Raw genomic sequence first — 14,160 nt, 5'->3', positions numbered from 1 at the left:
TTTGAAGTACATAAATTTTAGGATTTAGGATTAAACGCACAAACAATTTAAAAAAGAAAAAGAAAGGAATTTGTAGTTTTCACAATGTTGATAAAAAAAATTACTAAGCTAATGCAACTCTAATTAAATGAACAAAAATATGAATGTGTAACACAAAAAATAAATTAACAATATGTTTATTTATTTTAGAAAATCATTAAGATGGCAGATAAATTGGATGAGGTAATATATTTGCAAGATTGTTTTTATTGAAAAGAATGCATTACAAATGTTTTCTCCACAATCAGATTAAAAAATTTAAAGGATAAAGTGAAAAACAACTACCATATTCCTGACTTTGAACAGGTATTTTCCCCAAAAAATGCTGGATTAAACCTGCTTTATACATATATATTTTTTGTATTGATATTGACCACATTTCGTACGTAATGAATTGAATCCGATGTATAAAAAAGGTTCAAATAAGAAGACTACCGTAAATCAAAAGCATAAACAATTGGATAACAACTGTCATACTCATGACTTCGTACAGGCATCGTAACTGATTGAAAATTTATTAACTAAGTTAACATATCAAGGTTCTGTCTGTGATGTTTCAACATTTGAGAATACTTTTCATAGCTGTCAAAAAAGTTTAATAACTACAAATCAACATAGCATGTCGGTTCTTTTTTTTAAACATTTATTCATTTTACATATATTTTTTTTTTGGTTTTCAAAATCTTTTCATTCCATTATTTTGTTAATGCTGATATTACTTTAAACCATGAATTGCTTGTCATCTGTGTATACGCACCTTCATAATTGTGCAAACGTATTTTGACTTATAATCCATAAGTAGCCTTGAAAATCTTTGTATGAACATTTAGCGCACATTATGTCAGGTCCATGTATAGTTTCCAATTTTATCATACTTGACTTCAGTAGGATTTATTATTCGTATTGTGGTTTTTATTCTATAAATATGATAGAGTAGAGTTGTTTTATCTATAATGCAGAATAAGAAATATTGAAACATACCTTGGCAAACATAATACATATTCAAAATACTTCAAGTTGAGTTTTCTAGAATATTAAAGATAAGTGTATCGTATTTGAAACATTTGTTTTACTGTTGTATATTGAGTTTACCTAACGACGCAATGCAAAGATGACGAACGGATATTTACAATGGTAAAACCAAGTTTCGCGTAGGTCGATCTTTAAAACTATATAGTATTATATTTTATGATTCAAATTAAATAACATATCAGTTCATTTCTATAATTATTTCGGTCAAATTTCATTAAATTCCGTAGGTTGAAGTTTTTGTCTTCGGATTTCTTGAACATCTCATAATGTTATCGAATTAGATAAACGACACATTTTAAAGTAAAACAATGTGATTGTTTTTATAATTATTTACAAAATACCAGACCGATATTTTCCAGGTATCAAAATGATAGCTAAACATACAGGTAAAAGGAGGATTTCACGCTTTTTGACATCAAACAAGAACTATTGATACAAATAGATTGAGTTAGTTTAAAAACTTTCGTAATCAAAGTAATTTACCTTTTGCAACATTTTTTTTTCTTCAAAATTATGAGTTATTCCAGGCTGATACTTCCTTCGTGTAAAAGAAGTGCGTTCGGAACAAATATATTCATTATGAAAGAAAAAAACATTTAGTGCTGGCAAATAATGATGAAAGGACATCAATTGTTTATTCATCGGTGATATTCACAAGTCCCGTTGTATCTAGATTCGATTGAAAGTATATCATTTTTAACATGTTAAACATGGCAAAAGTATCTTTCATCATGTTTAACATGTTAAACATAGCAAAAGTATCTTTCATCTTGTTGCAATAATTTGAAAACCACAAGGCGTTGTTCAGTGCATATTGTTTTTGTAATTGTATTAAGTAATATCAAAAACTAGGCAGGTGATTGTTTTTCCTTCACAATAATCACACACATTATATATTCAAACATTCTATACTTGGATAAACAGACTACAACTGCGTCTTTTTCTTTACTATATCTCCATATCTTTGATATTTCTATCGCTTTTTTTTTTTTTTTTTTTTAATGTTGACAAGTGTATTCTTCCTTGGTATAAGCAATGAGGTACATTTTGTTTTCTCTTATTTTTGAGTGTAAATTGATATTGCGATAAGACGTGTCACGGTACTTGTCTATCCCAAATTCATGTATTTGGTTTTGATGTTATATTTGTTATTCTCGTGGGATTTTGTCTGATGCTTGGTCCGTTTCTGTGTGTGGTAGTTATATTGTAGTGTTGTGTCGTTGTTCTCCTCTTATATTTATGCGTTTCCGTCAGTTTTAGTTTGTTACCCCGATTTTGTTTTTTTGTCCATGGATTTATGAGTTTGAACAGCGGTATACTACTGTTGCCTTTATTTGTATAATGGTATATAGTTTTTCAAATAAATCACGGGCCTTTTTAATCTTTGAAAATCTTTTAGTTTGATGTGTTTAAACAATTCAATAAACCTTTCTCAGTTTTATGGTTTTTTTTTTTAGGTTTTGTTATCTTTGCAATATTAATAAACAAAATACTAATACAGTTTAGATTTACCTAGTTGCATTCAACATATTGTTGCTGTTTTTCCAATTAGTGTCAGATGTGTTTAACTTGTATAGGTCGCAACTGTTCTTGTTTAGTAATACTGTTGAGTGTTGAGATACACGTTTTACGCACACTAATCTTTAACAGTATATTAGTGTGCTTGATATATACTATCGAATTATCTGTATTAATTCAATACAAAGTGTTGTTTATTCTTACAGAGACTTCATTATGCATGTAAATATGAGACAGAAGAATCCGTAAAGGAATGTATTGATTTAGGCGCTAATGTCAACTACAAAGACTCACGGGTAAGACAAATTTATGAAAAAGTAACACGTCAATTAATTTTCATTCAAACAAACAATCCAGCGCCGATGCCCGCAAAATCCCCACTTGATGCAATCATTATTTGTTCTTTCCTATAAATCATCTAATTCCATAAGCAAACAACTTGAATCACGAGCCTAGCAGTATTTTCAATTCAGTAGGACTAATAACGATATTAGATTTAGGGCATTGGTAATAAAGGAACGCACCACAACCTCTAATTGAAATTATATCCAGGTTAACGAATAGTCAAATAATGGTTCTTCCGGATTAAGGAAACGAAGGTATAGTAATGACTGGATCCGGAAAAACACATGTGTCCTGTACAATTTTAAGGAATACAGACAATAAGTAAAAGGTAATGTACGTTGTTTTTTGTTTAATTTATTCTGTATATATTGATCAAAGTATTTCTGTTTTCCAATTTTTATACCAGCAAATACATGTTGTAGCTGCTTAATATGTGTAGATATATCTACTTGAGTCTAAAATGAATTTGAATGGTATGAGTTAATTGTCAGGAATTTTTACTTGACATTCTAATTTTGTCTAAAAGTTGTGTACTTGTTCTCGACTATCTGTGTTATTTCTGGATCTTACTCGACATATGTCTTTCCAGTATTAACATTATGTAAATATTTCTCGACAGTCTGGAAAGTGCCTTGATACGTCTCGACCAATTCTCCACTGTCTAAAATGTGACGATAAATTTTGACCTATTTTCGACATCCTTCATAATATCTGATAATCTCTTGAGAACTTCTTGCTAGACTTATAGGTGTTGCACATTCTTGCCTATGTCTTGAAGATATCTCACTATGTTTAGACACTGTCTCGACTCTAAATTGCGTATAGAAATAATTCTGACACTCTAAACACTTTCTCATGGTATGTTTTTACTCCTTTCTATAACCGCTAAGACTTACAATACACTGATAATTTGCGTATTATAAAACAAAGCATATTGGTTAAACAACTGTCTATTTGAAAATATACCATGTTAAGCAGTTATCTTTGATTTGTACGTATCAACATAAGTAATTATTTACAAACCCACATTCAAATTGGTTTATAATATGTACACATTTGTGTTAATATTTCATATTTTTATTGATAAAAACACCTGAGTTTTTAATAAAAAGATATTTACATGCTCAATTAGTTTAAATTAGTGTAGCTTGAAAAACCAGAATATGCTATAAGGTGAAATAAAGCAAAATAGATATCATGTATATCGGTCATGAAATGCTCAAAAATGCTAAGTATATCAAGATGCAATTCAACATTTTTTGAATATGTCAAATTATAATGGAAAAAAGAAAGTACGTCGAGAAAGAGCCCAGAAATGTCAAGATGGTTTTTAAATATCAAGAATTTGTCAGGATATTTTAAAACCGTATTAAGAATGCGAGTGTATTTGATTTAAAAAACATGTTGCTGTTATTTTAATTCATCGGAATTGTTACTTTTTACTATAACATTGTATTTTGACTTTATAATCTATAAGGTTCTTGCAAAAACGGAACGAACATTGCAAAGCTCAGGTTTTCAGTGTTTACAGAGGAGTTATCTTTTTTAAATTAGATTTTAAACTCTTAGACCAATATCTCCAACTTTTCAAATTACACAATATATTTCGTCATCGACGTATAAAGTAAAATAATTTAAATACCGAGCTCCGAAGAAAATTCGAAATGGAAAGTCAAATCAAATGGCAAAATCAAAAACTCAAATATATCAAACAAATGAATAACAACTGTTATATGGCTGATTTGGTACAGGTATTTTCTTATGTAGAAAATTACAAAGCTAGCTTAACCTCTCACAATTCTATTATATTGTTAATGATGTGTGAACGAAACAAACAGAAATGATAGGTAAAAATCTAAAACATAGAGGTACAGCAGCCAACATTGGGTTAAGATTTTAATCACTATAAAAACAATTTCTAAATAGGTAAAAACATTATTTTGGTGTGTTCTACGAAAACAAAAATAACATATACATTATCTGACTAAGATACCGTCAAAAGTAAATATATTTCTAATGAATTTGCAGAATAAGCATCATATATTACCGACCTGATATTCTGATGTCATGTTTTAATACGTAAAAAAAGAAAATCAAATATAAGCGTTAGAAATCATTATCCAGTCACAATAGAAGAAAAACTGTAACTGCATATAGTTTTACACAAATGAATTAGTATCACCCGATAAAAGTATATGAACAATGCAAGTCACTTTGTGTTGAACTTAGTTTATTGAAGGAACTGCTATCATGTGGGTTTGATTTTTCTTTTTTTTTCTATTTTCTTTTTTGACAATTTTAAAACGAATGACCAATCCAGAATTACTTTCTTTTGAATGGCAATTCCTTTTTTTTAATTATGATTTCTATACTGCAACGAAATGATTGTGAGGTAAGTGGCTGTTATTAAAATAGAATATTTTTAAATATTTTCCCAGTTGATTATTTGATGGCGTAAAAGGTATATATAGGTGTAAATAGTGAAGAACATCATGACAAGAAGAGAGCACTAAATAGTGATACATGTACATGTAACACTAACACAAATAAAATACATTTAGGTCATAGTATGATTTCCTGTACATGAAAATCAATAAGATTTTCTAAACCATATACACGAATGTTTAAATATGGTTTGTTCAAAAAGTGTTATGAAAAGAAAAATGAAAAAAATTTACATTAAGATTAATCCCATACTCTTTATTACAAATCAAAGATAAAAGGTGATGACACATATAAGAATATAAAAAAAAACCAACATAGCAGCCCCTTCCATAAACAAAGAAACAGTTCCCAGTTAAGTAAATAACCTTACTCTTGGTCATCATTTTATGCCTTGAAGAATACCTCATTGAAAATTGGTATCGTCCTGATTGATTCTTCGAGAGAATGACCTATCGATTTGAAAGAAAATAATATGTAAATGTAGGACTCTAAAATGCGATGGAGACGATAAAGTATGATGGTCACGCTAAAGTGCCATGGTCTGCTCAAAATTAAAGTGCAATGCCTCCATACGCTACATTCCGATGCAGTTGATATATTGTATATTATTTTTAAAGTTTTTCAGGAATATTTTTCCACAAGGTCTTCGTACCTATCAATGACTTTTTATAGAAAATGCACGAGACGTTCGTTGACACATCTCTAGTTCGTCAAGTTTCTAAGCAGATACTGCTAACGTCTTACAAAGTCTTAGTAGCAGCTGCAAGCACTTGATATCATAATGTTTTGTTCATTCGAAGAAAAGTAGTCGGATATTTACGCTGGTCATTTCAATACTTCTGTTTAAAAATCGAAAGAGGAACAAGATGATTCGTGCTGAAAGCCGTTAATAAATCGAACTAGTCAAATATCTACTGTTATTTCACATTCCCGACAATTATGAAGATCGTTAAGATTCCTGAAAACCTTATGTTTTAAAATCGGACTAAATTTCGCGTTTCTTTATTTGCTTGTTTGCTTTGTTCTTTTGTTTTTCTTATTAAAACATACACATATTCATCATTTTGAAAAGTTTTTGAACAAGGTCGTTTTATTTAAACACTACACGTATTTTGACTCATCAATACTATATATTAAAAAGGAAAATACCAAAAACGGCAAGTTAAGGAATAAAAAATTATAACTTCATTGATCACCATTCTGTAAAATGGATGCTTTTAATAGATTTAAGATCACACATGAGATATTATGTACAGCAATATTAATCAGAAATTACAGCTTTTTTCATACTGGGTTGAATAATGCGCTACCACTTAATTGATCATATGACTATGGGTATTTTTTTTTTTTTTTTTTTGGTAGAAACAATTGTTCTATCTGGGTTAGATTTGAAAGTATTTTTGATTAATGAACAAACACATATTGATAAATTACCATATTGATCACCATTCTGTAAAATGGATGTTTTTAATAGATTTCAGATTACCCATTGGATATCATGTGCAACACTATCAATTAGAATTACAGTTTTTTTTCATAGATTTGATCGTAGAACGCATCGTTACGTTCTTTTTTGCACATGGAACTAATAAAAGTAAAGTCAACTCAATATAGACAAAGAACGATTTACAATATTTACTCACACCCATCTCAAACGTCTACCATGTTGTACATGTAGCAAACAAGCAACATTATCAAGCAAATTTTACCCCAAAAAAAACAAATTGATTGAATATAGAAGAGACAAAAATGAACAGTGAAAGTATAATCTTACCTATTGCATTTTGCCAGATTGTATATCAGCATGAAAACCTCGTGAATAAAGATAGTTTTTGCACACTGGGTTGAATACCGTGTGAACACTTTATTGATCATTTGACTATAGGTCTTTATATTTTACATCGACTGATAATAAATATATAAAAAAAAGTATTCCAATACTTGGCTGCAACTATAATGAATAAGTGAAGAGGTGATGAACTGAAGAAAATAACTTGTCATTGATATTTACCAAACAAAAGTGCATAAACTTGACAACATGCAAAATGCTGATTTGTTCTACATGTAAATGCAGTTTTCAACTTCTCTGCGTATCAACAAAAATTATTTCAGAAATTAGATAAATGAATAGATAGAGGTCCATATTTGAATAGCAACTGTTTGTTGTCTAATTTTAGGGGGACACACCATTACACTTAGCTTGTAGAAATCGTGACGACATCAATCCAGAAATCATCACAACGCTACTAAAGAATAGCTGTATACCAAATGAAAAGAATGAACGGGTAAACAAAATAAACGATTTCTTCTTTAGCGCATGTAACATATAGATCTCACTTGACTTTGTATTACTGTAATGGGTATTTTTTATAGTAGTCACAAGAATTCTATCTATGTTTCATTTTAAAGTATTTTTAATTAAAAAACAAACACATATTCATCATTTAGAAAATCTTACCAATAAGGACATTTAATCAAAACGCTACATTAGTTTTTACTCGTCAATAGTATACATGTATATAAAAAAACAAGAACATACCAGAAACGACAAGTTCAGGAATAAAAAACAAAACTATAACTATATTGGTCACCATTCTGTAACATGAATGCTTTTAATATATTTACTAGCCGTATTTGTCTCAACTTCTTGGAACGTTAGGTCCTCAGTGCTCTTTGTACTTATTTTGGCTTTCAAACTTTTTCTATCTGAGCGTCACTGGTTTGTCTTGTGTGGACGTCTGGCGTATTAAATTTTAAAACCCGGTACTTTTTGTTAGCTATTAATCATGTGTTTCTCTGTCTTATATTTTCTCCTATTTATTTGTATTGTACTCCTGTCATGTATTGTTGTAATTTTAATGTTTTATTTAACATTGTCATTAAAGCGGGAAGTTTCGCATTCCACAAAACCAGGTTCAACCCACCATTTTTTCTTATAATGTCCTGTACCAAGTCAGGAAAATGGTTATTGTATATTTTGAACTTGTTGGCTGTTGTTCGTGTGATTCTTTGTCAATTGTGTTCTCCAATTTATTTATATTGTAGTCCTGTGTTGTCATTTTGATGTTATATTTCACATGGCCATAAAAGTGCGAGGTTTGGCATGCCACAAAACCAGGTTCAACCCACCATTTTTTCCTTTAAAAATGCCCTGTACCAAGTCAGGAATATGGTCATTGTTATATTATAGTTCGTTTCTGTGTGTATTACATTATAACGTTGTGTCGTTTGCTTTCTCTTATTTTTGAGTGTAAATTCACATTGCGATAAGACGTGTCACGGTACTTGTCTATCCCAAATTCATGTATTTGGTTTTGATGTTATATATATATGTTATATTTGTTATTCTCGTGGGTTTTTGTCTATGTGTGTTACATTTAAGTGTTATGTCGTTGTTCTCCTCTTATATTTAATGCGTTTCCCTCGGTTTTAGTTTGTTATCCCGATTTTGTTTTTTGTCCATGGATTTATGAGTTTTGAACAGCGGTATACTACTGTTGCCTTTATTTATATTATAGTTCGTTTTTGTGTGTGTTACATTTTAATGTTGTGTTTCTGTCGTAGTTCTTTAATATTTTATGTTTCTCTCTCAATTTTAGTTTGTAACCCTGATTGTTTTTTTCTCAACCGATTTATAAATTCTGAACAGCGGTATACTACTTTTGCATTTAATAAGAACTAATTGGATATAATGTACAGCAATATTAGTTATAAATTATAGCTTTGACATAGAATTGATGGTATTACGCATCGTTATCAATTCTTTTTGCACATGAAACTAATAATAGTAAAGTCAAATTAATATAGACAAAGAACAATTTACAATATTTACTCACATCCATCTCAAACGTCTACCATGTTGTACATGTAGCAAACAAACAACATTATCAAGCAAATTTTACCCCAAAAAAACAAATTGATTGAATATAGAAGAGACAAAAATGAACAGTGAAAGTATAATCTTACCTATTGCATTTTGCCAGATTGTATATCAGCATGAAAACCTCGTGAATAAAGATAGTTTTTGCACACTGGGTTGAATACCGTGTGAACACTTTATTGATCATTTGACTATAGGTCTTTATATTTTGCATCGACTGATAATAAATATATAAAAAAAAAGTATTCCAATACTTGGCTGCAACTATAATGAATAAGTGAAGAGGTGATCAACTGAAGAAAATAACTTGTCATTGATATTTACCAAACAAAAGTGCATAAACTTGGCAATATGCAAAATGCTGATTTGTTCTACACGTAAATGCAGTTTTCAATTTCTCTGCGTATCAACAAAAATTATTTCAGAAATTAGATAAATGAATAGATAGAGGTCTATATTTGAATAGCAACTGTTTGTTGTCTAATTTTAGGGGGACACACCATTACACTTAGCTTGTAGAAATCGTGACATCAATCCAGAAATCATCACAACGCTACTAAAGAATAGCTGTATACCAAATGAAAAGAATGAAGAGGTAAACAAAATAAACGATTTCTTCTTTAGCGCATGTAACATATAGATCTCACTTGACTTTGTATTACTGTAATGGGTATTTTTTTATAGTAGTCACAAGAATTCTATCTATGTTTCATTTTAAAGTAATTTTAATTAAAAAACAAACACATATTCATCATTTAGAAAAGCTTACCAATAAGGACATTTAATTAAAACGCTACATTAGTTTTTACTCGTCAATAGTATACATGTATATAAAAAAACAAGAACATACCAGAAACGACAAGTTCAGGAATAAAAAACAAAACTATAACTATATTGGTCACCATTCTGTAAAATGAATGCTTTTAATATATTTACTAGCCGTATTTGTCTCAACTTCTTGGAACGTTAGGTCCTCAGTGCTCTTTGTACTTATTTTGGCTTTCAAACTTTTTCTATCTGAGCGTCACTGGTTTGTCTTTTGTGGACGTCTGGCGTATTAAATTTTAAAACCCGGTACCTTTTGTTAGCTATTAATCATGTGTTTCTCTGTCTTATATTTTCTCCTATTTATTTGTATTGTACTCCTGTCATGTATTGTTGTAATTTTAATGTTTTATTTAACATTGTCATTAAAGCGGGAAGTTTCGCATTCCACAAAACCAGGTTCAACCCACCATTTTTTCTTATAATGTCCTGTACCAAGTCAGGAAAATGGTTATTGTTACATGTATATTATAGTTCGTTTTTGTGTGTGTTACATTTTAATGTTGTGTTTCTGTCGTAGTTCTTTAATATTTTATGTTTCTCTCTCAATTTTAGTTTGTAACCCTGATTGGTTTTTTCTCAACCGATTTATAAAATCCGAACAGCGGTATACTACTTTTGCATTTAATAAGAACTAATTGGATATAATGTACAGCAATATTAGTTATAAATTATAGCTTTGACATAGAATTGATGGTATTACGCATCGTTATCAATTCTTTTTGCACATGAAACTAATAATATTAAAGTCAAATTAATAACGACAAAGAACGATTTACAATATTTACTCACACCCATCTCAAACGTCTACCATGTTTCACATGTAGCGAACAAACAACATTATAAAACAAATTTTACACAACAAAATTGATTATATATGGAAGAGACACAAATGGACAGTGAAAATAGAACAATCTATCGCATTCTGCAAGATTGTATATCAAAATAAAAACATCGTGAATAAAAATAGTTTTTGCATACTGGGTTGAAAAACGTTTGAACACTTTATTGATCATTTGACTATAGGTCTTTATATATTTTCCTCTACTGATAAGAAACATATAAAAAGAAGGTATTTCAATGAGTTTGCTGCCACTTTACTATAATGAATAAGTGAAGAGGTGATGATTAAAAAAAAATAACTTGTCATTAATATTTGCCAAACAAAATTGCATAAACTTGGCAATATAAAAAATGCTGATTTGCTTTACATGTAACTGCTTCCAACTTCTCTGCATATCAACATCAATTATCTCCGACATTCTTTTTATAAATGGATTAATAGAGGTATATATTTGAATATTTACTGTCTTTTGTTCCATTTTAGGGTGACACACCATTGCACTCAGCTTGTAGAAATCCTGACATCAATACAGATATCATCATAACGTTACTAAAGAATAATTATAAACCAAATGAAAAGAATAAAGAGGTAAACAAAATAAACGCTTTCTTCTTTAATGCTCTCACTTGTATTTGTATTTTTGTAATGAGTAATTTTTTTTATGGTAGAAACAAATATTTTATCTAGATTAGATTTGAAAGTCTTTTTAATTAAAAGACAAACACATATTCATCATTTAAAAAAGTTTTCATTTTATTTAAAAAACGCTACATTATTTTTTACTCATCAATAATATACATGCATAAAAAAAGGAAAATACCAGATACGACAAGTTAAGGAATAAAACATTATAACGTCATTGGTCACCATTCTGTAAAATTGATGCTTTTAATAGATTTCAGATATCATGTGCAACAATATTAATTAGAAATTACAGCTTTTTTTTATAGAATTGATCGTATAACGTATCCTTAGCCTTTTAGTTGCACATGAAACTAATATAGTAAAGTCAACTCAATGAAGTTAAAGAACCATTTACAATATTTACTCACAACTATCTCAAACGTCTACCATGTTATACATGTAGCGAACAAGCAACATTATTTACTAAATTTTACAAGATTAAACAAGTTGATTAAACATATAAGAGATCAAAATGAACAGTGAAAATAAACCAATTTATTGCATTATGCCAGATTATATATCAGGATGAAAACCTCGTGAAGGAAAAAAGCTTGGCATACCAGGTTAGATTACGTGTGAACACTTTATTGATCATTTGACTAAAGGTCTTTATATTTTCATCCAAAGATTAGAAAATTAAAAAAAAAAGGTATTTCAATAAGTTTGCTGTCACGTAACTAAAATGAATAGATGAAGAAGTGATAAATTGGAGAAAATAACATGTCATAGATATATGACAAACAAAAGTGCATTAACTTGGCAACATAAAAAATGCTGATTTGCTCTACATGTAAATGCAGAGTTTCCAACTTCTCTGCATATCAACATTAATTATCTCCGACATCTTATTTATCAATGGATAAATAGAGGTATATATTTGAATATCAGCTGTCTTTTGTGTCAATCTAGGGGGACACACCATTACACCTAGCTTGTGAAAGTCAGCACATAAATCCAGAAATCATCACAATGTTATTAAAGAATAACATACCAAATGAAAAGAATAATGAGGTAAACAAAATAAACGCTTTCTTCATTGCATGCAACACATAAATCTTACTTGTATTTGTATTTTTGTAATGGGTATTTTAATATGGTATAAACAATATTTCTATCTAGGTTAGATTTGAAAGTATTTCTAATTAAAAAGCAAACACAAATTCTTCATTTTCAAAAGTTTTCCAGCAAGGTCATTTAATTAAAACACTACATTATTTTTAAATTATGATTATTTTACATGCATAAACAAAGAAAAAAAAAGAAACGACAAGTTCAGGAATAAAATATTAAATCGTCATTAGTCACAATTCTGTAAAATGGATGCTTTTAATAGATTCAGAACACCCATTGGATATCATGTGCAACAATATCAATTAGAATTACAGTTTTTTTCATAGAATTGATCGTATAACGCATCTTTAACCTTTTAGTTGCACATGAAACTAATATAGTAAAGTCAACTCAATAAAGAAAAAAAAAACGATTTACAATATTTACTCACACCCATTTCAAACGCCTACCATGTTTTATATGGAGCGAACAAGCAATATTAGAAACCAAATTTTACACAAAGAAACCAAGTTGATTAAACCAACCTATTGCATTCTGTCAGATTGTATATCAGATAAAACAAACGTGAATGAAGATAGTGTTTGCATAATGTGTTGAATTACGTGTGAACATTTTATTGATCATTTGACTATAAGTCTTTATATGTTTTACATCGACTGATAAGAAAAATATAAAAAAGACGGTATTTCAATACTTTTGCTGTAATTGTACTATAATGAATAAGTAAACAGGAAATGATTGAAGAAAATATCATGCCATTGATATTTGCCAAACAAAAGTGCATAAATTTGGCAATATATAAAATGCTGATTTGCTCTACATGTAAATGCAGAGTTTCCAACTTCTCTGCATATCAACATTAATTATCTCCGACATTCTATTTATAAATGGATAAATAGAGGTCTAAATTTGAATATTAGCTGTCTGTTGTTCCATTCTAGGGGGACACACCATTGCACTCAGCTTGTAGAAATCGTGACATCAATATAGAAATCATCACCACGTTACTAAAGAATAATTTTAAACCAAATGAAAAAAATAAAGAGGTAAACAAAATAAACGCTTTCTTCTATTCATGTCACATATAAATTTCACTTGTATTTGTATTTCTGCAATTAGTATTTTTATATGATATTAACAAAAAATTTATCTAGGTTAGATTTGAAAGTATTTTTAGTTAAATAGAAAAAAAAAACACATATTCCTCAAAAAAAGTTTCCGACAGGGTCATTTAATTAAAGCGCTACATTAATTTTTACTCATCAATAATATACATGTACTCAAAAAGCAAAACACCAGTAACGACAAGTTAAGGGAAAAAAATATAACGTCATTGATCACCACTCTGTTAAATGTATGCTTTTAATAGGTTTCAAATCCCCACTAGATATTATGTACAGCAAAATAAATTAGATTTACAGTCTTTTTATAGAATTTATCGTATTAGGCATCGTTAGCCTTTGTTTTTGCACATCAA

General features: G+C 29.3%; 1 protein-coding gene across 1 annotated transcript in view; it reads left to right on the top strand.

Moving 5' to 3' along the window:
* Positions 1-201: 201 nt before the first annotated feature.
* LOC139504228 (putative ankyrin repeat protein RBE_0220) overlaps positions 202-14,160 on the top strand; it is a 28,693-nt gene continuing 14,734 nt past the window's right edge. Inside the window, exons 1-5 of the mRNA XM_071294295.1 lie at positions 202-222; positions 2,796-2,885; positions 7,557-7,664; positions 9,750-9,854; positions 11,412-11,516. Coding sequence (XP_071150396.1) covers positions 202-222; positions 2,796-2,885; positions 7,557-7,664; positions 9,750-9,854; positions 11,412-11,516 — 429 coding nt within the window. The remainder of the gene's footprint in view (positions 223-2,795; positions 2,886-7,556; positions 7,665-9,749; positions 9,855-11,411; positions 11,517-14,160) is intronic.

This window comes from Mytilus edulis, chromosome 14, assembly GCF_963676685.1.
Source record: "Mytilus edulis chromosome 14, xbMytEdul2.2, whole genome shotgun sequence".
Classification (NCBI taxonomy): domain Eukaryota; kingdom Metazoa; phylum Mollusca; class Bivalvia; order Mytilida; family Mytilidae; genus Mytilus; species Mytilus edulis.
Note: the sequence above shows the minus strand (reverse complement) of the source record. Positions and strands in the feature narration are given on the sequence as shown.